The 27,571-nt window shown below is 44.3% G+C and overlaps 1 protein-coding gene across 1 annotated transcript in view; it reads left to right on the top strand.

The window, feature by feature from the left end:
- Positions 1-20,343, top strand: part of LOC124049137 (disabled homolog 2-interacting protein-like) — a 253,523-nt gene extending 233,180 nt beyond the window's left edge. The window contains 6 exon segments of the mRNA XM_046370502.1: positions 2,044-2,647; positions 2,650-2,934; positions 12,644-12,778; positions 14,993-15,195; positions 16,952-17,039; positions 18,356-20,343. Of these exon segments, the coding sequence (XP_046226458.1) occupies positions 2,044-2,647; positions 2,650-2,934; positions 12,644-12,778; positions 14,993-15,195; positions 16,952-17,039; positions 18,356-18,523 (1,483 nt within the window). The 3' untranslated portion in view covers positions 18,524-20,343.
- The last annotated feature ends 7,228 nt before the right edge of the window (positions 20,344-27,571 follow it).

Raw genomic sequence — 27,571 nt, 5'->3', positions numbered from 1 at the left:
GGTTCTATACCATGTGTCCTTTTGGGCTGTGGTTCTATACCATGTGTCCTGTTGAGTTGCTGTTTCTATACCATGTGTCCTGTTTGGCTGTTGTTTCTATACCATGTGTCCTGTTGAGTTGCTGTTTCTATACCATGTGTCCTGTTGAGTTGCTGTTTCTATACCATGTGTCCTGTTGAGTTGCTGTTTCTATACCATGTGTCCTATTGAGTTGCTGTTTCTATTCCTGTGTCCTGTTGTGTTGCTGTTTCTATACCATGTGTCCTGTTGAGTTGCTGTTTCTATACCATGTGTCCTGTTGAGTTGCTGTTTCTATACCATGTGTCCTGTTGAGTTGCTGTTTCTATTCCTGTGTCCTGTTGTGTTGCTGTTTCTATGCCAAGTGTCCTGTTGAGTTGCAGTTTCTATACCATGTGTCCTGTTGGGCTGTGGTTCTATACCATGTGTCCTGTTGGGTTGTGGTTCTATACCATGTGTCCTGTTGGGCTGTGGTTCTATACCATGTGTCCTGTTGGGCTGGGGTTCTATACCATGGGTCCTGTTGGGCTGTGGTTCTATACCATGTGTCCTGTTGGGCTGTGGTTCTATACCACGTGTCCTGTTGGGCTGTGGTTCTATACCATGTGTCCCATTGGGCTGCTGTTTCTATACCATGTGTTCTGTTGGGCTGCTGTTTCTATACCATGTGTCCTGTTGAGTTGCTGTTTCTATACCATGTGTCCTGTTGGGCTGTGGTTCTATACCATGTGTCCTGTTGAGGTGCTGTTTCTATACCATGTGTCCTGTTGGGCTGTGGTTCTATACCATGTGTCCTGTTGGGCTGTGGTTCTATACCATGTGTCCTGTTGTGCTGCGATTCTATACCATGTGTCCTGTTGGGCTGTGGTTCTATACCATGTGTCCTGTTGAGTTGCTGTTTCTATACCATGTGTCCTGTTTGGCTGTTGTTTCTATACCATGTGTCCTGTTGAGTTGCTGTTTCTATACCATGTGTCCTGTTGAGTTGCTGTTTCTATACCATGTGTCCTGTTGAGTTGCTGTTTCTATACCATGTGTCCTGTTGGGCTGTGGTTCTATACCATGTGTCCTGAGGGGCTGGGGTTCTATACCATGGGTCCTGTTGGGCTGTGGTTCTATACCATGTGTCCTGCTGGGCTGTGGTTCTATACCACGTGTCCTGTTGGGCTGTGGTTCTATACCATGTGTCCCGTTGAGTTGCTGTTTCTATACCATGCGTCCTGTTTGGCTGTTGTTTCTATACCATGTGTCCTGTTGGGCAGCTGCTTCTATACCATGTGTTCTGTTGGATTGCTGTTTCTATACCATATGTCCTGTTGGGTTGCTGTGGTTCTATACCATGTGTCCTGTTGGGCTGTGGTTCTATCCTATGTGTCCTGTTGGGCTGTAGTTCTATACCATGTGTCCTGTTGAGTTGCTGTTTCTATACCATGTGTCCTGTTGAGTTGCTGTTTCTATACCATGTGTCCTGTTTGGCTGTTGTTTCTATACCATGTGTCCTGTTGAGTTGCTGTTTCTATACCATGTGTCCTGTTGTGTTGCTGTTTCTATACCAAGTGTCCTGTTGGGCTGTGGTTCTATACCATGTGTCCTGTTGAGGTGCTGTTTCTATACCAAGTGTCCTGTTGGGCTGTGGTTCTATACCATGTGTCCTGTTGAGGTGCTGTTTCTATACCATGTGTCCTGTTGGGCTGTGGTTCTATACCATGTGTCCTGTTGAGTTGCTGTTTCTATACCATGTGTCCTGTTGGGCTGCTGTTTCTATTCCTGTGTCCTGTTGTGTAGGATGAGTGCAGGGCTCCTTTGAAAAAGAGCCCTTGGTCTCAATAGGACTCCCTGCTAAAAGGTTAAATAAAACAAAATTGGGGTTTGGCACTTAAGAGTTTCATGTGTGGGATGAAGGGTTTGACTTGTCATGTTTTCATGTCTATAAGGAGTAATAGATACAGCACATCAACATCTACCTCTATCTTTCTTTCTGTCGCTCAATCCCTCTCTCTCTCTCTCTCTCTCTCTCTCTCTCAGGTTGGTGGACTTTACCCGGTTACCCTCCCCCACCCCGGAGAACAAGGAACTCTTCTTTGTCACCAGGAACGCTGGGATCCAGCCCACCCCGGCCCGCAGCTCTAGCTACTCTGAATCCAATGAGCCCGACCTGGGCATAGCCAACGGCAGCAAGAGCCTGTCCATGGTGGACCTCCAGGACCCCCACAGCTTAGAGAGGGGCCCAGGCCCTGGCCCGACAGACGGCCTGGGAGAGGGCATCGTTCCCGGGGGAGTGTGGTCGGCCCGAACCCCCCAGGGGAACATCACTGGAGGTCCTACTCTGAGAAGGCCCGTCCAGACCCCCACCACCCCCGGATCGGAGAGCGCCCCAGGCAGACCTGCTCAGCTTCTAGCCCCCCTGTCCTTCCAGAACCCTGTCTACCAGATGGCGGCAGGGCTGCCCTTGTCGCCGCGGGGCCTGGTCGACTCGGGTTCTGAGGGCCACAGCTCCCACAGTTCCCATAGCAACAATGAGGATGGGCCAGGAGGAGGAGGGGGGATACACAACTCCTTCCTGAACCACGGAGTAGGAGGTGGGGGGAGCAGCGTGGAGGAGTATGCCCGTCGTTCGGGGGAGTTCATAGGCACGCGAGGCAGCTGTCACTCACAGAGGCCCAGCACCAGCCCACCGTGCCCAGACAGAATAGCGCCGGCCCCCAGCGCAGGATAGACCAGCCCCCTCCACAGACCACCGTCACCAGGGGCCGCACGCCGCCAAACCTGCTCAACAGCGGGCCCTACCCGCGCCCCTCCAGCAGCAGCATGATGTCATCCCCCGACTGGCCCGGCAACGGGGCGCGGCTACGGCAACAGTCGTCATCATCAAAAGGAGACAGCCCAGAGAGCAAGCAGAGAGCCCAGCACAAACAGGTAGGGCACTCAGACAGTAGTACAGACACACTCCAAGTTAAAACACACACACAAACACACTCAACACTAGTGCAAAGGAGTGTGTATGCATGGGATAGCGAGGTTATTTGCTGACAGCCATGATGGTAGCTTTAGTGAGGGCTGCAGGGCTTCGACTGTCTGAGAGGTTCATCTCATACTGTATCGTTGTAAAACAATATAATTAGTTTCTCAGTTAATTTTCAGGCTAAATAAAGCTTTAAATAAACAAATAATACTCTGTTGTGGAAAGCTTCCACTAATACCACTTGATCGCATGCTAACAATGCCTGTATATGTGTGTGGGTTGTGTCTGAGCTCTCCTGTTATTCTATCTAATCAATGACAGTCATTGGAGCAGCCAGTGTGTATTAATAGTAATCCCATGTGTCTCTGCATAGTTAGAGGTGGAAGTCTAATAGCACAGGATCACTGGTAAACTTCTGTATGCGTAGACCTATTGTTTCCTGGTTATGGACTAACAACACAAGATAGAGGATTTTCTCAGAGTTTTGTCATTATTAGCAGTATGCTTATTTGTGAAGGTGGGCCTTTGTTGAATCAGGATTAGGTTGCTAGATACAGCAATGTAATGCAGAGTTACATGCATGTATTTTATCAAGTCTCAAGTCTGGTTTATGGTTAGCTTATCATCAGCAGTTCATAGTAATGCACTCAAATCTTGCTGAGATGTGTACATGTGTGGCTGTGTGTATCGCTGTTGGGAGTTATAGTGTACTGCTTCTGCTACCGTCCTCTGGGCTGTTAAAGATGACCTCTTAACAAGCAGGTCACTGATAGGCTGGCTGGTCGAATGTTGCCCCTGGTGATCTCTGGCCTCAAAGTGACAGGAAGGACATTTACATTCCCAGTTCCCACAATGCCCTGCTCTCCTCTAGGGACTGATTGATCGCTCAGCTTAGTGATTGGCTGACTGGTATAGCCCAAGGGTTAATGAATTTGTCATGGAAACCAGATGGACGGCGTTGAGAATCAGAATCACCTTTAATCATTGCCAATGACATTTACATACTCAGAGTTGTACTTGTTGATATTGTGTTGCTAGTGATAGACAACATTTAGAGACAGAATACAGACAACAGAGTTTAAAATAAGTTTACATACATTATATACAACTAGGTAGAGTGAACATAGAGCTATAAGAGATTGAGCAGATATACAATATACAGTGGGTATACGGTTGAAATACAGTGGGTATACGGTTGATATCCAGTGGGTATACGGTTGATATCCAGTGGGTATACGGTTGAAATACAGTGGGTATACGGTTGATATCCAGTGGGTATACGGTTGATATCCAGTGGGTATACGGTTGAAATACAGTGGGTATACGGTTGATATCCAGTGGGTATACGGTTGATATCCAGTGGGTATACGGTTGATATCCAGTGGGTATACGGTTGAAATACAGTGGGTACGGTTGATATCCGGTTGATATCCAGTGGGTATACGGTTGATATACAGTGGATATACGGTTGAAATACAGTGGGTATACGGTTGATATCCAGTGGGTATACGGTTGATATCCAGTGGGTATACGGTTGATATCCAGTGGGTATACGGTTGAAATACAGTGGGTATACGGTTGATATCCAGTGGGTATACGGTTGATATCCAGTGGGTATACGGTTGAAATACAGTGGGTATACGGTTGATATCCAGTGGGTATACGGTTGATATACAGTGGGTATACGGTTGAAATACAGTGGGTATACGGTTGATATCCAGTGGATATACGGTTGAAATACAGTGGGTATATGGTTGATATACAGTGGGTATTTGGTTGATATCCAGTGGGTATACAGTTGATATACAGTGGGTATACGGTTGATATACAGTGGGTATACGGTTGATATACAGTGGGTATACGGTTGAAATACAGTGGGTATACGGTTGATATCCAGTGGGTATACGGTTGAAATACAGTGGGTATACGGTTGATATCCAGTGGGTATACGGTTGATATACAGTGGGTATACGGTTGATATACAGTGGGTATACGGTTGAAATACAGTGGGTATACGGTTGATATACAGTGGGTATACGGTTGATATACAGTGGGTATACGGTTGAAATACAGTGGGTATACGGTTGATATCCAGTGGGTATACGGTTGATATCCAGTGGGTATACGGTTGATATACAGTGGGTATACGGTTGAAATACAGTGGATATACGGTTGATATCCAGTGGGTATACGGTTGATATACAGTGGGTATACGGTTGATATACAGTGGGTATACGGTTGAAATACAGTGGGTATACGGTTGAAATACAGTGGGTATACGGTTGATATCCAGTGGGTATACGGTTGATACCCAGTGGGTATACGGTTGATATACAGTGGGTATATGGTTGATGTACAGTGGGTATACGGTTGATATCCAGTGGGTATACGGTTGATATACAGTGGGTATACGGTGGAAATACAGTGGGTATACGGTTGATATCCAGTGGGTATATGGTTGATATCCAGTGGGTATACAGTTGATATGCAGTGGGTATACGGTTGATATGCAGTGGGTATACGGTTGATATCCAGTGGGTATACGGTTGAAATATAGTGGGTGGTGGTTGGTGAGTGCCACAGCATAGTCCTTTAGTCTCTGTGGTTGGTGAGGGCCACAGCATAGTCCTTTAGTCTCTGTGGTTGGTGAGGGTCATAGCATAGTCCTTTAATCTCTGTGGTTGGTGAGGGCCACAGCATAGTCCTTTAGTCTCTGTGGTTGGTGAGGGCCACAGCATAGTCCTTTAGTCTCTGTGGTTGGTGAGGGCCACAGCATAGTCCTTTAGTCTCTGTGGTTGGTGAGGGCCACAGCATAGTCCTTTAGTCTCTGTGGTTGGTGAGGGTCATAGCATAGTCCTTTAGTCTCTGTGGTTGGTGAGCGCCACAGCATAGTCCTTTAGTCTCTGTGGTTGGTGAGGGCCACAGCATAGTCCTTTAGTCTCTGTGGTTGGTGAGGGCCACAGCATAGTCCTTTAGTCTCTGTGGTTGGTGAGGGCCACAGCATAGTCCTTTAGTCTCTGTGGTTGGTGAGGGCCACAGCATAGTCCTTTAGTCTCTGTGGTTGGTGAGGGTCATAGCTTAGTCCTTTAGTCTCTGTGGTTGGTGAGGGCCACAGCACGGGGGAAGAAACTGTTCAGGTGGCGGGAGGTCATGAGTGACCTGAAACACCTGCCAGAGGATGTGGGGGTGACCGGGTGGGAGGGGTCGGGATGATCTTTCCTGCACGCTTCCTTGCCCTGAAGTCTTGCAGGACCTCGATGGACTCAACGATTAATGCGTAAAACCAGATCAGGATTAACTGGGAGATGTTGAGTTTTTTCACCTGCCAAAAGTAGTCCATCCGCTGGTGTGCCTCCTTGCCAGTTCGCAGTTGCAATGAGAACTTCTCAACTAGCCTACCTGGTTAAATAAAGGTGAAATAAAATTTTAAAAATGGTGACCTCTGTGATATTGTCCTCCAACTTGAGGTTGTGGGAGATGATGGTCCACAGGAATTTGAAGGATTCAGCCGTGCTAACAGTTGAGCCATTAATCTCCAGGGGGAGAGATGGTGGGAGGAGTATTCTGAAGTCAACCACCATCTCCATGGTTTTGTCTGGGTTGAGTTCCAGGTTATTGCGACTGCACCAGGCCACCAGCCGGTCGATCTCTCCACGGTCAATCTCTCCACGGTTCATTGACTCATCGCCGTTGGTGATGAGACAGACCAGAGTGGCGTCATCTGCAAACTTGAGTAGTTTGACAGATGCGATATTGGAGGTGCTGTCATTGGTGTAGAGTGAGTGAGTAGAGGTGAGAGCATGCATCCTTGCAGCGCTCTGGTGCTGAGGGATAAAGAGTCCGAAAGGTATTTTCCCAGCTTGACAGATGGAGCTGGACAGGTTCAGCTGGGAGAGTTTGTCTTGTAGCAGTTCTGCGATGATGGTATTGAATGCAGAACTAAAGTCCAGAAACAATATCCTTGCATATGTCTTTGGGTTGAGGATGTAGTGTAGGCCCATGTTGTCTGCGTCATCCTCCACCCTGTCGTGTCTCTGGCTATCTCACACGGGCTATCTCTGGCGGCAGGGTAGCCTAGTGGTTAGAGCGTTGGACTAGTAACTGAAAGGTTGCAAGTTTGAATCCACGAGCTGACAAGGTACAAATCTGTCTTTCTGCCCCTGAACAGGCAGTTAACCCACTGTTCCTAGGCTGTCATTGAAAGTAAGAATTTGTTCTTAACTGACTTGCCTAGTAAAATAAAGGTACAAATGAAAAATAATCATTAAATGTGATGACCATTATTTTATCAAATAATTTCTCTGTAATTATTATTACGTGATTAAACTAATCATCTACATTTAATTAACTAGGATGTTGGGGCACCACTGAAAATCTTCAGATTACAAAGTTAGAATTTTCTGAATATAACTCTTCAGATATTTTAATATCAGATGTATTAGTCTTCTATTAATGAATTATTATTTACCTTACGTCCGTCTCATTTCAAACGTGGTAGAATTCTTGTTTATCTGCAGGAACCCAGCCTAAACCATGAATCATCCATACACCAATTGGCTTAAACATTTATTTACTATCTAAATAATCACAAAAAATGCATAAACAAACAAACAGTAGATATTGTTTACTAACAATGATAGGGAAGATTCCCTGGCTAATCCGATATGACGGCTTGGTGGACAAAGGGAAGGGGGTGTGGACTGATAAAGGAGTGGAAAAGACAAAATGGATCACTACACACACTGGATAATTATAGTCATTGAAATGCTAATCCTTTGCACATGAATGGCCGTTCATTCGGAAATAATTGCAATAAATATATTTACGCCCAGGTGTCGTTGTTGTCTTCTCTGTTGGAATTCGTCTGCTGGAGAGTCAGTTCATCAGAGAGTCTCTGGCTACTTCCCCAGAAGTCACAATGTGCAAGGACCTGACTCCGGAGATGAGAAGCAGGTACGGGGAGTCAAACATTTATCCAGGAACAGCGTCAGCACATGGGTAAACAAGGACATATGACAAACAATCCCGAAGCAGGGAATAGAGCTAGGAAACAGACAGATATAGGGAAGTAAATGCCGCAAGTAATTGAGTCCACGTGAGTCCAATGAGCGCTGATGCGCGTGACAGGGAAAGGCAGGTGTGCGTACTGAAGGTGGCTTGAATGCGTAATGTTGTGGAGTCTGGCGCCCTTGTGTGCCAGAGGAAGAAAGAGCAGGAGCAGGCGTGACACAATGTCTTTCATGGTGGTAGCTTTATCAGCGGCTCCTGATATTGTCTGTTGTAATGGATACGTCAGGCATCCATTGTTCTTCGAATCCATGGTTTGCCGGTTGTCGGTATTTGCATTCTAGGTTTACATAATTTAGTAATTAGTATCTAAGATTTGTTCTTATTCTGTAGGGATCGATAGTCTCAGAGCTGAACCATTTCCAGCCGTGTAGCCAATGCTCCACGTGGTATGGTTAGGAATTCAACAACCATTGCAACCTTAGCTTACACTGGTGTTTGCGTGGTCTGATGTGAATTTCCTCAGGAGTGGGTTTTATTCGTAACAATAGAAAAGGCGGTTCCATGACGCCAGATCATTTCTATGCTCACGGGGGCGTGGCCGCTGACTAGTTAAACTTTACAGGGAATACTTACATTTTTAAACCTCTTAAATTTAAGGTTAACCTCACATTACATAATTTCACAAATTATTTAGTCTTTACTCATTCATTTTATACAATAATTAGATGCAAACCTCATAACTGAGGCACCTGTATAAACCGAGTTAGGGTAATGTGGCTGTATTGTCTTTCATGAGGTCACAAACATGAACCAAAACGGACCGGGTCGTAGCTGGCTTCTCCACCGACCATTTACACATTCTCCAAAATCGGAGTATTGTTCCATTCTCAAATTCTGGGACGTAGTAGAATTGGCCCGGAGATTCCCTTTGACTTACTGTGAAACTCTCTCTCAATAGCATGGTCAGGGAGAGTCTCTGTGGTATTTACGACCTGGTGCACTAAAACCTGGGTTTAGGAGAGAGAGAGTGAGAGAAAGAGAGGGGGAGGCCATGATCTACACCCAGAAAGGGCCACGTCATGACAGCCCTCTCAGGGATTTGTTTTAATGTCGTCTTTCTTCCTCTTTGAATGCCATTACATATATATAACAGGTGGATTAGAGAGAGACATTGAGAAGAAAATCAATGCTTGATTGAGTCGCTGTCAGGCTGCACTAACTGGTTTTCAGCTCTGTCTGCTGATGCATGTATTTTTAATAGAGCAATGCTATACTGAGGAGATTGCAACTATAATTGTAATCCGTGTAACACAGCTGTAATCAAAACTGACTAAGTATAGTTTATGAAATGATCCTGTCTCAATCCAGTGTAGAAATGATGATATTGTACAACCTCAACTAACATCACATTAACATGTTACTAACTGACTGACTAGACTGACGAACATCATATATTCAGTTGAAATCTCTTGCCTGTCTTGACCTTGGTATTTGACAATCAAATGACAGAGCAACATTTTAGCTAATATATTTGAATTAATTCAGTTCACCATATTTTAGATTCAAATACAGATATCCAGTCATTTTCAAAGGTTTCAGTTGCGGACTGTTTTGGATCCCACGGTGTTCTCACCAACTGTCAGTCACCATAACTGACACATCTAATGACACACACACACACACACACACACACACACACACACACACACACACACACACACACACACACACACACACACACACACACACACACACACACACACACACACACACACACACACACACACACACACACACTCACACCAGGATTTCTGTTAGGAAAATGTGTTGACGGACAAGATTTTAATTTACCGGCCATTTGAGAAATGTACCTGAACCATATGCATTGGCTGCATAGCCCATTAGGGCTTCCACCCACAGTGATCAGAAGAACAGAAGTCACATGTAGATTATGGTAATGCAGAACACGCAACTCGTGTAATGAAGCAGCCAATAAAACGTCATTTTCAATCATTTGGCAAAATTCTAAACAGCTCACCTGGGAACATTTTTGTTCACTTATGATATTTGTCAATTATTTTCATAGTCTTTTGTTTGGAATGCTCCAGGTGAGAAATGAGCATGTGTCTGGATTCTCTGTCCTGATAATGTTGAGGGAGCGCGTGAGCCCAATACCTGGGCTGCTGTGCAGAAATGTAGGAAAGTGTTTTCTAACATCCATTGCTAATATATATGCTATTTGAAAAAAACTTTCCAACAATCTCCCCATGGATAATCACCAATCCTCAGTGTGAAAGAGCAGTGGAAGTTATAGGTCTACTGCTGCATTGACCTATGGACAATGAGTTCCATGCGCTCATTTCTTTAGCCGCCAATGGATCACGGTGTATCAATGTGTCCATATGGCAGAAGCTGGTGATCTCGCATTAGTTAACTTTTAACTATAAAATTTTTTGCATTTTAATTCAGATCAACGATTTTGAGAAATGAAAACTTTGTTATTAAAATGAAACTGTTCCACGAAAATGTGCATATGAATGGTAGAAACATGAAACTCATGCTGCCTATGAAGTTTTATAAAAGAATTGCCTCCACGTTTCCATGGTCGGATTTTGCCTATAGGCTACATTGAAGCACGGTAAGACATGTCCAACAATATGAAATAAAACATTCAAGTTTCAAACAATGAAGTATGTTTTCAAAATGCATACTTCCTCCAGCTCACATTGTAAAGTGGTGGGTGATGCACGGATATCCTGTTGCCTGGACTTGATGGTGAATGGGAGGCGCTCTTCAATTACCAGTTGAGAAATGAAAAGTAGTAGCTCTTTTAATCGTGCACCAAAACTGTTAACGTTCATTTGCATGTAGAATTGTTGTGCAATGAATGGACTTCATGTGTTTTACTCCAGCAGACCGATAAGCATGACGGTCAAATGTATTTGCATCGACTGGTATTTCCATCAATGAATAAAAAGCATTATTTTGCAATGAGATTTTTTTATACATTCATTTTGTCCAGCAACAGTTTTATCGGCTTTTCATTTTTTTTCATCGGCCAAAAGGCTTTTCATTTACTTTTATTAGCCAAAAAACAATTGCCTGCTAACAGAAACCCTGTCACACACACACTCTCACAAGCACTCACAAGCAAGTGTCCTCTACAAGCACCAGCCAACACACACACACACACACACACACACACACACACACACACACACACACACACACACACACACACACACACACACACACACACACACACACACACACACACACACACACACACACACACACACACACATATACACAAACACGCCACTCTGCTTTAGTGTTCTATACATTCCATGTGCATTTCAATCTTATTCCTGTGTGTACATACTCTGTATGTGTGGATGTACACTATAAATACAAAGGTATGTGGACACTCCTTCAAATTAGTGGTATCGGCTATTTTAGCCAAACCAATTACTGATAAGTGTATAAAATCGAAAACACTGCCATGCAATCTCCATAGACAAACTTTGGCAGTAGAATGGCCTTACTGAAGAGCTCAGTGGCTTTCATCGTGGCACCATAGGATGCCACCTATCTAACAAGTCAGTTCATAAAATGTCTACCCTGCTAAGAAATTTTAAGTGCTGTTATTGTGAAGTGTAAACGTCTAGGAGCAACAACGGCTCAGCCACGAATTGTTAGGCCACACAAGCTCACAGAATGGGACCGCTGAGTGCTGAAGTGCGTATAAATCGTCTGTCCTCGGTTGCAACACTCACTACCGAGTTCCAAATTGCCTCTATAAGCAATGTCAGCACAAGAACTGTTCGTCGGGAGCTTCATGAAATGGGTTTCCATGCTCAATGCCAAGTGCCGCCTGGAGTGGTGTAATGCTCGCCACCATTGGACTCCAAAGCAGTGGAAACGCGTTCTCTGGAGTGATGGATCACACTTCGCCTTCTGGCAGTCCCACGGACATATCTGGGTTTGTCAGATGCCAGTAGAACACTACCTGCCCCAATGCATAGTGCCAACTGTAAAGTTAGGTAGAGGAGGAATAATGGTTTAGGGTTGTTTTTCATGGTTCGGGCCCCTTAGTTCCAGTGAAAAGAAATCTTAACCCTACAGCATACAATGACATTCTAGACGATTCTGTTCTTCCAACTTTGTGGCCACAGTTTGGGGAAGGCCCTTTCCTGTTTTAGCATGACTATGCCCCTGTGCATAAAGCGAGATCCATACAGAAATGGTTTGTCGAGATCGGTGTGGAAGAACTTGATTGGCCTGCACAGAGCCCTGACCTCAACCCCATCAAACCCCTTTTGGGATGAATTGGAACGGCGACTGTGAGCCAGGCCTAATCGCCCCAACATCAGTGCCCAACCTCACTAATGCTCTTGTGGCTGAATGGAAGCAAGTCCCCGCAGCAATGTTCCAACATCTAGTGGAAAGCCTTCCCAGAAGAGTGGAGGCTGTTATAGAAGCAAAGGGTGGACCAACTCCATGATTTTGGAATGAGATGTTCGACGAGCAGATGTCCACATCCTATGGATATGTAGTGTATGTACTATGTACCGTATGTCGGTGTGTGTGTACCATATGACGTGTGTGTCCTTCTCGGCTCAGCTCATGTGTGTGTTGTGTTGGTTCCACTAGGCCCCCTCCCCAGTGAAGCCCAATGCACTGGACCGTACGGCTGCCTGGCTGTTGAATATGAATGTTCAGTATGTAGACCATGAGGGGATGGACCCCGAGTTCAGAAACAGAGAGGATCTCACTCAGGCCGAGAAGGTAACGTCACAAACCAAACTCCATGTAACCTCCTTAACCTCCCAGTACCCCAGTTCTCAGCACCCACCCTTTAGACACCTCCTCTCCACCTAACCCTCAACAGTACCCCCCTGGCACTTTAACCAGCACTTTCTCTACTCCCCTCAACTTCCAATGTCAAGCCCTCACTCCTACCCTTAACTCTACCCCCTTACAACTTACAATCACTCACAATAAACCTTCATCTCTAATAACAGATACTCATTTTGTATGGTCAAAGAATTTCAACCAGGTATTCCTAGACTCTTACAGTCAAATTGTGAATGTGTGTGTACGTCCATGTATGTGTGTATGTCCATGTGTGTGTGTGTGTATGTCCATGTGAGTGTGTATGTCCATGTGTGTGTGTGTATGTCCATGTGAGTGTGTATGTCCATGTGAGTGTGTATGTCCATGTGTGTGTGTATGTCCATGTGTGTGTGTATGTCCATGTGAGTGTGTATGTCCATGTGAGTGTGTATGTCCATGTGAGTGTGTATGTCCATGTGAGTGTGTATGTCCATGTGTGTGTGTATGTCCATGTGTGTGTGTATGTCCATGTGAGTGTGTATGTCCATGTGAGTGTGTATGTCCATGTGTGTGTGTATGTCCATGTGAGTGTGTATGTCCATGTGTGTGTGCATGTCCATGTGTGTGTGTATGTCAATGTGTGTGTGTATGTCCATGTGTGTGTGCATGTCCATGTGTGTGTGTATGTCCATGTGTGTGTGTATGTCCATGTGTGTGTGCATGTCCATGTGTGTGTGTATGTCCATGTGTGTGTGTATGTCCATGTGTGTGTGTATGTCCATGTGTGTGTGTATGTCCATGTGTGTGTGTATGTCCATGTGTGTGTGTATGTCCATGTGTGTGTGTATGTCCATGTGTGTGTGCGGGGAGAATGCTTCCCGCTGCTGCTGCTGCTCCTTCACCTGCTTCTCATCCCAATGGCTGTCAGCACTCAATGCTTTGATTGGCTGTCACACACACACACCTCCACTGCTTATTGGCTGTCACACACACCTCTGCTGCACATCATGCTTACATGATTTTATGAAGCAGAAAATAAGAGAAAATTGGGGATTGACAGTGAGCAGCACTTATTTTCATAGTTTTATTCATATTTCACATTTGGTCCAGTGTTCTTGTGAAGGACAGCGTTGAGTCAACTTTTGATCATATTCTCTGATGAGGTGTGCTGCGTTTCTACCTGGCTTCCCTTGAATGCTGCTGAAGGAGCCCGGATGTGTGTTTTATTGAAGCCAGGCAGGATTTGATTAGACTCCTAATTTCTCAGACAGCACCAACCCTCTCCTCTTCAGGACCGCTCACAGGTCCGGAGGGAGGTCAAGGCAAGCTTTTCCCGGAGTCCAGGGCTTGAGCTGCGGAGGTTGAATCCCTCTCCTCCTCTCTTCTGGAACAGTACTCCACTTAAGTCCCCAGTTTTAGAGGTTAGGGGTCAAATTCGAGTGCTGGTGGGGATTTGGGACATGGAAGGGAAAAGAAACTCATCTCTCTCAGGGATACTGGTGGTTTAGAAAAGTTGGAAGTTTTACTGTGAGGGTTGGCTCATGTCTACTTACAGCCTTTAACACTTCCACACTTATAATCCTGTCCTGCCCAAGTTTCAGTTTCCCTTCAATATTTTACTGTTTAAAACTTGAAATGGAACCAGGTGCACAGAAAAAGAATAAGGATAAGAAGCAAAAATGGTGAGGAAATGAGTTGATGCACATGTCAAGGTCTACCTTAGGGACCACTGTGACGAGGAGAAAATTGACAGCGATTATTGTGATGATAACAATGCCGGTTACTGCTCTCTTCACTGACCACCTCTACCTAGCAACAACAGGACAATTAAATGGTGCCATTGACATAAGTATCGGTTTTGCAGTGTTGATAATATATGCCATTTAGCAGACGCTTTTATCCAAAGCGACTTACAGTCATGTGTGCATACATTCTACGTATGGGTGGTCCCGGGAATCGAACCCACTACCCTGGCGTTACAAGCGCCATGCTCTACCAACTGAGCTACAGAAGGACCACATGATGATGATGATATGATGATGACTATGATGATAATAAAAACACTCTCTTTCTCTCTCTCATTTCTCTAGTACCAGCAGGAGGTGGCTGTATTGTTGTTGAAGACTCTTCCTTTAAAGCAATCTGTCTCCTTTAACCCCCCCCCAGTACCAGCAGGAGATTGTGGTCCTCCAGGAGAAGCTGCGTGTGTCGGTCCAGAAGCTGGAGGAGTATGAGGCTCGTCTGAAGGGTCAGGACGACGGTGCTCAAAAGGTGCTAATGGAGTACCAGGCACGGCTGGAGGAGTCTGAGGAACGCCTGAGAAGACAGCAGGATGACAAGGACCTCCAGATGAAGGGTATTATAAGCAGGTACATAAAGGTGTGGGGATCAGACCCTTTCCAGACAGAGACTGGGGAAAGTAAGAGAAAGAGAGAGTGAGAGATGGAGAAAGTAAGATAGAGATGAAGAGAGAAACAGAAAGAGAGAAAGATTTGATAAGAGAGAGCAAGCATACGCAGAGCGAAAGAGGGGGAGAGGGAGTTATGCTAAGAGAGAAAGGGAGATGGATGGGCGATGTTATCTGCTGTGTGTTCCTGATGTTATCTCCTGGTCTGTGATGTCAGAAGACATACAGCTTCCATGTTCCTTTCAGATCCGTGTCACACTGAACCCTGCTAACTCAATTAGAGCCGACACACACACACTCACAGACACAAGCACACACACAGACAAGCACACATGCGCGCACGCACACACACACAGACACAAGCACACACACACACACACACACACACACACACACACACACACACACACACACACACACACACACACACACACACACACACACACACACACACACACACACACACACACACACACGCGCACACACACACACACACACACACACAAGCATACACTCACACACAAATCAATACATACACATTTCACAAACTCAATTCAAGTGAATGTACTGTTATCCATATTTCTAAAACAAACACACACACACAAACTCATACACTCACACACAAACTCAATACATACACATTTCACAAACTCAATTCAAGTGAATGTACTGTTATCCATATTTCTAAAACGCCTTCCAAACAAGAGTAGATGCACACACCTCTTACAAACTCAGTTAGAAGTTGTACACCCCTACACACACCTCTCACAAACTCAGTTAGAAGTTGTACACCCCTACACACACCTCTCACAAACTCAGTTAGAAGTTGTACACCCCTACACACACCTCTCACAAACTCAGTTCGAAGTTGTACACACACCTCCTAAATGCATAGCAGACCAGCAGTCCCAAGAGACCCTCATTCTAATAACTATATGAAACATATTATACTCTACATACAGATCTAAAGTACTAACAGACCAGCAGGCCCAAGATACCCTCATTCTAATAACTATATGAAACATATTATACTCTACATACAGATCTAAAGTACTACCAGACCAGCAGTCCCAAGAGACCCTCATTCTAATAACTATATGAAACATATTATACTCTACATACAGATCTAAAGTACTAACAGACCAGCAGTCCCAAGAGACCCTCATTCTAATAACTATATGAAACATATTATACTCTACATACAGATCTAAAGTACTAACAGACCAGCAGGCCCAAGATACCCTCATTCTAATAACTATATGAAACATATTATACTCTACATACAGATCTAAAGTACTAACAGACCAGCAGGCCCAAGAGACCCTCATTCTAATAACTATATGAAACATATTATACTCTACATACAGATCTAAAGTACTACCAGACCAGCAGGCCCAAAATGCCTGAGTTCCAGTCTGTAGTCCGCTATACAGCTGGAAGGTCCTGCCAGACTAGTGTGAGCCAGAGTAACACACAGTACATATGATTCTGTTCTGTATCCACATACTATACCTTATTTCATACGCTGGGTGTATGTTGTGCTTTGTGTTGCTAATGTCCCTTTAACTGTGTGTGTGTGTGTGTGTGTGTGTGTGTGTGTGTGTGTGTGTGTGTGTGTGTGTGTGTGTGTGTGTGTGTGTGTGTGTGTGTGTGTGTGTGTGTGTGTGTGTGTGTGTGTGTGTGTGTGTGTGTGTGCGTGTGCGTGTGTGTGTGTCCAGGTTAATGTCGGTGGAAGAGGAGCTAAAAAAAGATCACAATGACATGCAGGCTGTGGTTGACTCCAAACAGAAGATCATTGATGCACAGGTGAGAGTCAGTCACATATACAACTCCATACAGTCAATTTGTTGACTGTTTAAAGCCCCATAGGGCCCCCGAGTGGCGTAGTGGTCTAAGGTACTGCATCTCAGTACAAGAGGTGTCACTGCAGTTCCTGGTTTGAATCCAGGCTGTATTACATCAGGCCATGATTGGGAGTCCCAAAGAGCGATGCACAATTGGCCCAGTGTCGTCCGGGGTAGGCCGTCATTGTAAATAAGAATGTGTTCTTAACTATCTTGCCTAGTTAAATAAAGGTTAAATTAAACAAATCAAATCAAATAAATAGAGAGAGCAGGGCGGTCCCTAGTGTCATGAAACAGTACTGCAGGTCATTATAAACATTTTACAATGAGTTGAGCGCACACACGCGCTTCCTGTTTGCAATGTTTAAACCTCATATAGAGAGACGCTTGAAGAATACCCAGAAGCCCATGTAGCTCCTAGTCAACTGTGCCCAATATATTGGGATGTATTGTTATGTGTGTACATCCGTGCCTCTGCGTGTGTGGGAGTGTGTCGTCTGATACAGGACGTGAAGGCTGACAGAACTTGGAAATACATAGAAGTGTTTAATTCAAGCTGTCAGATCTCTGTGGCAGAGTGACTAGGCTCGGATGGCTGAGCGCAGCACGACTCTCTGCTTTAGTCTTACAGACTAACTAATACCTACATTTACATTTTTCTTCTAGCCTGTCTGTCGACAAGCGTGTTGAGACAAGGTGACTCATTTGAACTGTAAATTCTATCTCCTGCTCTGTGTTGTAGCCTTTTCTGATCCAGACATGTTGCATACACACAAACGTGTGAGTTATGTGAGTTAAACAAAGTTGAATAGATCTAGTGTTAAAAGACTCCTCAATGTCAACTCACAGACAGCGATGCACACACACACTCACAGCTCATCCTCACAGTAAAGTAATGGGAGTTGAGTGTGGAAACAAACTGGCGGTGGTAAGGCAGTGAGCCTGTCCCTGAGTCAACAGACAGGGAGCATGAATGTGGAAAGCTCATTATGGAGAGAGAGAGAGAGAGAAGAGAGAGAGGTGAATAGTGAATTAGACCTCTGGTGAATGAATGCGACAGGACTATAGATGATTCAGTTAACCCCGCACACAGACACTAACAGGAGCAGGAAACTACAATAAAATGTTTACATGAATGTGTCTGCTTGTCTAGTTGTCTGTGTACTTCACCACCTATCTTTGCACAGGTCTATATTTGGTATCTCTCTCGTTGCTGTCTACCACTTTCCTCCGTCTCCACCTCTCTAATCCAGTGTTTCTCTCTATCTCTCTCTGCAGGAGAAACGTATAGCGTCCCTGGACACGGCCAACGCCCGTCTGATGAGTGCCCTGACCCAGCTGAAGGAGCGCTACAGCATGCAGACCCGTAACGGCATCTCCCCCACCAACCCCACCAAGCTCCAGATCACTGAGAATGGAGAGTTCAGGAACAGCAGCAACTGCTAGAGGCAGAGAGAAAGAGTGTGTGTGTGTGTGTGTGTGTGTGTGTGTGTGTGTGTGTGTGTGTGTGTGTGTGTGTGTGTGTGTGTGTGTGTGTGTGTGTGTGTGTGTGTGTGTGTGTGTGTGTGTGTGTGTGTGTGTGTGTGTGTGTGTGTGTGTGTGTGTGTGTGTGTGTGTGTTTGCTGGTGCTTGTAGAGGACACTTCCTTATATGGACACTACATGGTGAGGAGACCACTGCCAGGGGCCAAGCGAGGAGGCGGGTCTTCAGTTTGACAGACAGCAGACCAGGAAAGAGACAGCGAATCAATGGACAGAGCTAAACACCAGATGGGCCCTGCAGAGGAGAAGCCGGGACAAGCTGTAGACATGAACTGAACTCTCCGTCAATCAATCGACTTGGATGTTTCCATTGGATGTATGCAGTTGCTGGGACAATTTCAGACTCTCTTCCCTAAAGCTTGGGTCAAACCACTATATAATCAACACATTGTCTGTCAGATAGTCACCGAAAACCTCTTTACTCTCCTCTTCTCTTCTTCTCTGTTCTCTGTTCCTCTCCTCTTTTCTCTTCTCTGTTTTCCTCTCCTTTCCTGACCTCCTCTCTTCTTCTCTCTGCTAGGAACAGGTTATGTGGACCTTGTACGAAACAATAACAAAAACAATGGTTTATTTAGATCTTATCTCATTCTTTTAAAAACCAAATAGGAGCTTTGAAATATTTTTTGTCCAAACTGATCTTTATTTTTAAGTCCCTGAGTGTGTTCCAAAGTGCCCCACTATCCCCTACCCCCATGTCCCCTACATAGTGCACTTTGTGAAAGTCATTGGTACATGAAACGCCTTAAGTAAGGAACACACCTCTACTTTGTCCTTCAGCCCCCTTCTTCCTGCCATAAAAGGCACAACTTATAATACTGTGGATTTGTAAAGGAATACATATACTGTATAAATACATCACGTAATGTATTATAAACCCTAAATAATGAACTATATGTGAGACTATATTAATGATATTTAATATAGATGTATGCATATTTATTTTTTTCCTCTATAAAGTATACATGAGATATAGTTATATTTGAAAGACTGCAGCTATATACGTGTATTATAGGGCATAGGGGGAGAGACTGCAGCTATACTGTGAGTAGCACCATCAACAGATTAAATAGTTAGAATGCTATTTTATTTCTTCTAAACCTTTAGTTTATCCAGGTTTTCTGGACAGACCTGGTTGGGTCGAGGTTTGCTTTAGTGCTTCATCATTCATGTTGAATCAACGTTGAATCAATGTTGTATGTTGGTTGTATGTCCCTCTGCATTTGGAGCTATAGGACTGGCTCATTGTAATGGCTTGAATGGAATGAATGGTCAAACATGGTAACCACATGGCAACCACATGTTTGACTCCATTCCAAAACTCCATTCCAGCCATTGCAATGAGCCTGTCCTCCTATAGCTCCTCCCACCAGCCATGGTTGGTCTCATAGCCCCTGTAGTACAAGGAGAGAGAGAGTTGTGTTGTTTAACACAACATTATACTATACACTGGACTGGTGTCGGTCACGTGACCTCACAGATTAGAATATTACTTTTTCTTAAAACTCTTAAGTAAGAATGTTACTCTTAAAACTCCTGTTTGTAAATTAATGTCAATGAAGCATGCTGCATCGAGACTGTGACCTCCCACTTCGCTTTCAAGCATCTCTCTCTCCTCTATTTTTCTCCCCTTCTCCTTCATTCCCTCTCTCCCTCTCTCTCTCTCTCTCCTCTATTTTTCTCCCCTTCTCCTTCATTCCATCTCTCCCTCTCTCTCTCTCTCTCCTCTATTTGTCTCCCCTTTTTCATTCTCCCTCTCTCCTTCATTCCCTCTCTCCCTCTCTCTCTCCTCTATTTCTCTCCCCTTCTCCTTCATTCCCTCTCTCCCTCTCTCTCTCCTCTATTTCTCTCCCCTTCTCCTTCATTCCCTCTCTCCCTCTCTCTCCTCTATTTCTCTCCCCTTCTCCTTCATTCCCTCTCTCTCTATTTCTCTCCCCTTCTCCTCTCTCTCTCCTCTATTTCTCTCCCCTTCTCCTTCATTCCCTCTCTCCCTCTCTCTCTCCTCTATTTCTCTCCCCTTCTCCTTCATTCCCTCTCTCCCTCTCTCTCTCCTCTATTTCTCTCCCCTTCTCCTTCATTCCCTCTCTCACTCTCTCTCTCTCTTCTGAATGTGAAGATGCTACTCAAACACAGTTGGTCTTAAAATTGGGTGTTTAAGTCCTTCTGAATGATCCGATAGCTGCTGTTCGGCTCACCCCCACCAGACATTTCAACATCTATATTTGGTATATTTTTCTATTCCTTTTTCTTACCTTTACAGATGAATTAATAAGTGTGATGAAATCTGCATGCTTCATTTTGGTGCTATAACCAATGGTAGCGCCAGACTGTCAGCTTTTGTTTTCGGTTGCCAATATAGGAAGATGATGAACTTCTTTTTTTATGAGTTGCTACAGAAATAAACATATATAATATGTGATTATATATCCTATTATATACAGTTTCCAGTCCAAAGTTTGGACACACCTACTTATTCAAGTTTTTTTTCTTTATTTTTAATATTTTCTGCATTGTAGAATAGTGGTGAAGACATCAAAACTATGAAATAACACATATGGAATCATGTAGTAACCAAAAAGAGTGTTAAACAAATCTAAATATATTTAGTAGCTAACCTTTGCCTCGATGATAGCTTTGCACACTCTTGGCATTCTATCAACCAGCTTCGTGAGGTAGTCACCTGGAATGCATTTCAATTAACAAGTGTGCCTTGTTATAATAATGTATTTCCTTCTTAACGCATTTGAGCCAATCAGTTGTGTTGTGACAATGTATGGGTGGTAGACAGAAGACAGCCCTATTTAGTGAAAGACCATATTATGGCAAGAACAGCTCAAATAAGCAAAGAGAAATGACAGTCTATCATTACTTTAAGACGTGAAGGTCAGTCAATATGGAACCTTTCAAGAACTTTGACAGTTTCCTCAAGTGCAGTAGCAAAAACCATCAAGGCAATGATGAAACTTGCTCTTGCGAGGACCGCCACAGGAAAGGAAGACCCAGAGTTTCCTCTGTTGCAGAGGATAAGTTCATTAGAGTTAACTGCACCTCAGATTGCAGCCCAAATAAATGCTTCACAGAGTTCAAGTAACAGACACATCTCAACATCAACTCTTCAGAGGAGACTGCGTGAATCAGGGCTTCATGGTCGAATAGCTGCAAAGAAACACTACTAAAGGACACCAATAAGAGGAAGAGACTTGCTTGGGCAAAAATAACACGAGCAATGGGCATTAGACCGGTGGAAATCTGTCCTTTGGTCTGATTAATCCAAATTTGAGATTTTTGGTTCCTTCCTCCATGTCTTTGTTAGACACAGAGTAGGTGATCTCTGCATGTGTGGTTTCCACCGTGAAGCACGGAGGAGGTGTGATGGTGTGGGGGTGCATTGCTGGTGACACTGTCAGGGATTTATTTAGAATTCAGTGATACGCCATCCTACCTGGTTTACACTTTGTGGGGTTATCATTTGGTTTTCAACAGGACAATGACCCAACAAACCTCCAGGCTGGGTAAGGGCATTTGACCAAGAAGGAGAGCGATGGAGTGCTGCATCAGATGACCAGGCCTCCACAATCACCCAACTTCAACCCAATTGAGATGGTTTGGGATGAGTTAGACCACAGAATGAAGGAAAAGCAGCCAACAAGTCCTCAGCATATGTGGGAACTCCTTCAAAACTGTTGGAAAAGCATTCCAGATTAAACTGGTTGAGAGAATGCCAATAGTCTGCAATGCTGTCATCAAGGCAAAGGGTGGCTACTTTGAAGAATCTAAAATATATGTCACGTCTACTCCCGCTCCCCCTCTCTGGTGCTAGTTGTCACCAGTTGACTCATTATTACGCACAACTGTCATCGTAATGCTCACTTTCCTGATTACCTCCCCTACATCTGTCACTCACTTTGGTTCTTTCGCCAGGCGTTTTTGACTCTGTTTATATGTTTCATGTCTGTATGCTACTCGTGTCTCTTGTTTTGTTCCATGTTCGTTTATTAATTAAATTCACTCCTTGTACTTATTTCCAGATTATTAGGGTACACGTTATTAGTGTACATGTTATTAGGGTACACGTTATTAGGGTTATTAGCATACACGTTATTAGCGTACACGTTATAGAATAACACCTCACCAAAGGGAAGCAACAGGGATGATTTTTTTACTGGTGACGTCGGGTTCAAGGGCGGCTGCAGAAGCAACCAGGGATGCTTCAGCTGGCTTGTCAGGCTTCCATGACAGCTGGCTCGTCAGGCTTCCATGACAGCTGGCTCATCAGGCTTCCATGACAGCTGGCTCATCAGGCTTCCATGACAGCTGGCTCATCAGGCTTCCATGACAGCTGGCTCGTCAGGCTTCCATGACAGCTGGCTCGTCAGGCTTCCATGACAGCTGGCTCATCAGGCTTCCATGACAGCTGGCTCGTCAGGCTTCCATGACAGCTGGCTCGTCAGGCTTCCATGACAGCTGGCTCATCAGGCTTCCATGACAGCTGGCTCGTCAGGCTTCCATGACAGCTGGCTCATCAGGCTTCCATGACAGCTGGCTCATCAGGCTTCCATGACAGCTGGCTCTGCAGGCTTCCACACCTCAGCTGGCTCATCAGGTTCCGCTGACAGCTGGCTCGTCAGGTTCCATGACAGCTGGCTCTGCAGGTTCCCGCTGCTCAGCTGGCTCTGCAGGTTCCCGCACCTCAGCTGGCCTCAGCTGGCTCTACAGGTTCCCGTGACTCAGCTGGCTCTGCAGGTTCCCGCGCCTCAGCAGAAGAGATCGGCCTGCTGCTGATCCTCGGGACCGTCCCTCTGGTCGTCGTCCTGCGGCTGGAGCCGCACGTCAGTGAGGGGGTACTGTCACGTATAATCCTGCTCCCCCTCTCTGCCGCTCATTGTCTCCAGTTTACTCATTACTATGCACAACTGTCATCGTTATGCTCACCTGGCCTGATGAGACTCACCTGGACTCCATCACCTTCCTGATTACCTCCTGTATATCTGTCACTCCCTTTGGTTCTTTCCCCAGGCGTTATTGACTCCATGTTTCATGTTTGTACGCTACTCGTGTTTCTTGTTTTGTTCCATTTTTGTTTATTTATTAAATTCACTCCCTGTACTTGCTTCCCGATTTATTAGCGTACACATTAGTATAAAATATTTTTTTATTCGTTTAACACTTTTTTTGGTTGCCACATGATTACATGACTACATGATATGTGTTATTTCCTAGTTTTGATGTCTTCACTATTATTTTACAATATAGAAAATAGTCCAAATAAAGAAAAACCCTTGAAATAGTAGGTGTGTCCAAACTTTTGCCTGGTACTGTATATGATAACGATTAATGTATCAAGAGGCTGGACAGGCTTGGAGACGAGTGTAAATTAAATGTTCACAATATTTTTACCTAATGTTAAAAATAGTTTTTTTAAATGTACCTTGTGTTCAATAATACTGCTCTATCAATCAATATGACATCATGTAAATTGTAAATAGCTCAGTCAGTCATCTGTCCTGTTCAGTTAGATCTCCAGGTTTTAGCCTGTAGATCTAAGTCTCTCCTCTCCACCGCCACATTCATTATTCTCTTTTTCGATCAAGGGAAAACCACTTTAAAATTAATAGTTGGATGATTTCAGGTGTGTAGAGGACAGCGAGAATCCAAATGTCCAGCATTATATGACCAATCAATTGTGGAGAAAGAGAAACACAAGCACAAAATCCCATTTCTCATCAGCCCAGCTCTATGCACTTTTAAAATGGGGTTTTAAGCATTATTAGTCTACGTTCCATAAAAACTCCATCTTTTGGAGTGCAGAAATGTACACTCCGGGCTTGATTAGCCATGTAGTGGAGTGCACTACCGAACCACTAGATTTCAGATGATTGGCTCAAACTTCAACAATGATGTATTTTATTTCCAGAGTTTGAAGGGAAAAAGAGAGTACTGACTGTGATATTAGGGACTTAAGTCTAGTCCCCTGAGTAGTCTCCACTTCTCATCCGTAGCCCTCTACCGTGGAACCCTACCTTACAAACTAGCCTGTGCCATTGAAATGCCAACTCTCCCAAATCAGCTAGATTAATACTGGTATAAACCTTCCAATGATCTATTAGTATTACCAGGGCAACACAACACAAAGCCTCTTCCATAGAAATAGGGAATGCAATGTCATTTCATTTGGCTATCAATTCTAAATCTTGGGTATGTTTCTAGTAGCATCCCAGCTCTGTTCCACCTTCATTAAGTTGTTAAGAATATAGGAGAGTCAGAGAGAGAAATGTGGTGATGATGTCTCTGTAGCCACACAAACTCATTATACATACAGTACAGTTAGAGCCAGTGAGAAAAATACTATAAACTAAATATACATCTATATAAATAAGGTGAAAGATGTTGTATGTTTTCTAATATCTTAGAAAATACTTTTGTAAGTATGTTGAAAGTGAAGTATTTGCTGGATTCTGCTTCCTTGGACAACAGTGGTGAAAACAATAATGTACAGAGGAATTTGTGTTGATGATATATTCAAAACAATGTGGCTGTGCAATTTATGTACATTTGCAACTAGACTTATTAAAGTTTTATTTAGCTATTTTAAGCCTCTGCCTTGTGTGTTCTTTGGCACTGTGGTAAACATATTTTTCAAAAAGGACTTCTCAAATGTGTATGTACAGTTGAAGTCGGAAGTTTACATACACCTTAGTCAAATACATTCTCAGTTTTTCACAATCCCTGACATTTTATCCTAGTAAAAATATCCTGTCTTAGGTCAGTTAGGATCACCACTTTATTTTAAGAATGTGAAATGTCAGAATATTAGTAGAAAGAATGATTTATTTCAGCTTTTATTTCTTTCATCAAATTCCCAGTTGGTCAGAAGCTTACATACACTCAATTAGTATTTGGTAGCATTGCCTTTAAATTGTTTAACTTGGGTCAAATGTTTCGGGTAGCCTTCCACAAGATTCCTACAATAAGTTGGGTGAATTTTGGCCCATTCCTCCTGACAGAGCTGGTGCAACTGAGTCAGGTTTGTAGGCCTCCTTGCTCGCAAACACTTTTTCAGTTCTGCCCACAAATTTTCTATGGGATCAGGGCTTTGTGATGGCCACTCCAATACCTTGACTTTGTTGTCCTTAAGCCAATTTGCCAAAACTTTGGAAGTATGCTTGGGGTCATTGTCCATTTGGAAGACCCATTTGCGACCAAGCTTTAACTTCCTGACTGATGTCTTGAGATGTTGCTTCATAATTGTGCTGCCTCATGATGCCATCTATTTTGTGAAGTGCATCAGGGTTTTCCAAGATGGCGTAGCAGTAAGTAAGTCCTGTCGTCCTGTCCCCTGTATATATTGCGTCTTTTTCGTTTTTTTACATATTTGTCTTCGCATACCTCTTTAAAAACATTTTGCTAAATCTAAGCTTCCAAATACTCTCCTGCAACCCGCCTCACCCAATGTAGCTATTTTTCCTAAAGTATTTATATTTACTTCGGAACCGAAACCCCTCAACTGAAGCTAGCCAGCTAATCCACCAGCTATGCTAGCGGTCTTCAGCTAACCGGTCATCAGCTAACCTTTAGCCCGGAAAGCTCTCGCCAGTTCGAACAACGTGACTCTAACCAGAGCATAACGGACCTATTTATTTTTCATCCCCGGATTCCCACCGCAAACGGAACATTTTTCAGCTGGATCTTTACAACTAGCTATCTAGCTAAACTGCAACCCCGGATGATTACCCCTGGCTAGCGTTTCCACCCACTTAGCTTGAAGCTAGCCCGGCCAGAGCACCTGTAGCACACCCCTGCTACCCTGTCTAGCCCGGGCCTACGAACTGTTAGCTTGTTAGCACAGGCCTGCTAACCGTCTGAATCGCCGCGTCCCAAACACTCTTTGGACCCATATTTACTTTCTATCTCTTTTTGATTTTTAAATTGTTTATACCTTCCGGAAACCTGCCTCACCCATTGTGATACGGAATCGCTATTATTTTTAATCTTTTAGAACACACTCAAGAACCTCCAGACGCTAACAAGCTATTTAGTCATTGTTAGTTGTTTTTTTTAACCTGGATAACACTCGCCAGTCCAGCTTCCCTGCCCATCCACCGCTGCCCCCTGGACACTGATCTCTTGGCTACATAGCTGATGCACGCTGGACTGTCCATTAATCACGGTACTCCATTCTGCTTGTTTGTTTTATCTGTCGGCCCCGTTGCCTAGTCAACGCCATTTTACCTGCTGTTTGTTGTGCTAGCTGACTAGCTGTTGCTGTCTCACCTACTGTTTTAGCTAGCTTTCCCAATTCAACACCTGTGATTACTGTATGCCTCGCTGTATGTCTCTCTCATATGTCAATATGCCTTGTATACTGTTGTTCAGGTTAGTGATCATTGTTTTAGTTCACAATGGAGCCCCTAGTTCCACTCTTCATACCCCTGTTACCTCCTTCGTCCCACCTCCCACACATGCGGTGACCTCACCCATTACAACCAGCATGTCCAGAGATACAACCTCTCTCATCATCACCCAGTGCCTGGGCTTACCTCCGCTGTACCCGCACCCCACCATACCCCTGTCTGCGCATTATGCCCTGAATATATTCTACCATGCCCAGAAACCTGCTCCTCTTATTCTCTGTCCCCAACGCTCTAGGCGACCAGTTTTGATAGCCTTCAGCCGCACCCTCATACTACTCCTTCTCTGCTCCGCGGGTGATGTGGAGGTAAACCCAGGCCCTGCATGTCCCCAGGCACCCTCATTTGTTGACTTCTGTGATCGAAAAAGCCTTGGTTTCATGCATGTCAACATCAGAAGCCTCCCTACGTTTGTTTTACTCACTGCTTTAGCACACTCTGCTAACCCTGATGTCCTTGCCGTGTCTGAATCCTGGCTCAGGAAGGCCACCAAAAATTCAGAGATTTCCATTCCCAATTATAACATCTTCCGTCAAGATAGAACTGCC

This window comes from Oncorhynchus gorbuscha, linkage group LG11 (assembly GCF_021184085.1).
Source record: "Oncorhynchus gorbuscha isolate QuinsamMale2020 ecotype Even-year linkage group LG11, OgorEven_v1.0, whole genome shotgun sequence".
NCBI lineage: Eukaryota > Metazoa > Chordata > Actinopteri > Salmoniformes > Salmonidae > Oncorhynchus > Oncorhynchus gorbuscha.
This window is presented reverse-complemented; position numbering and strand designations above follow the sequence as displayed.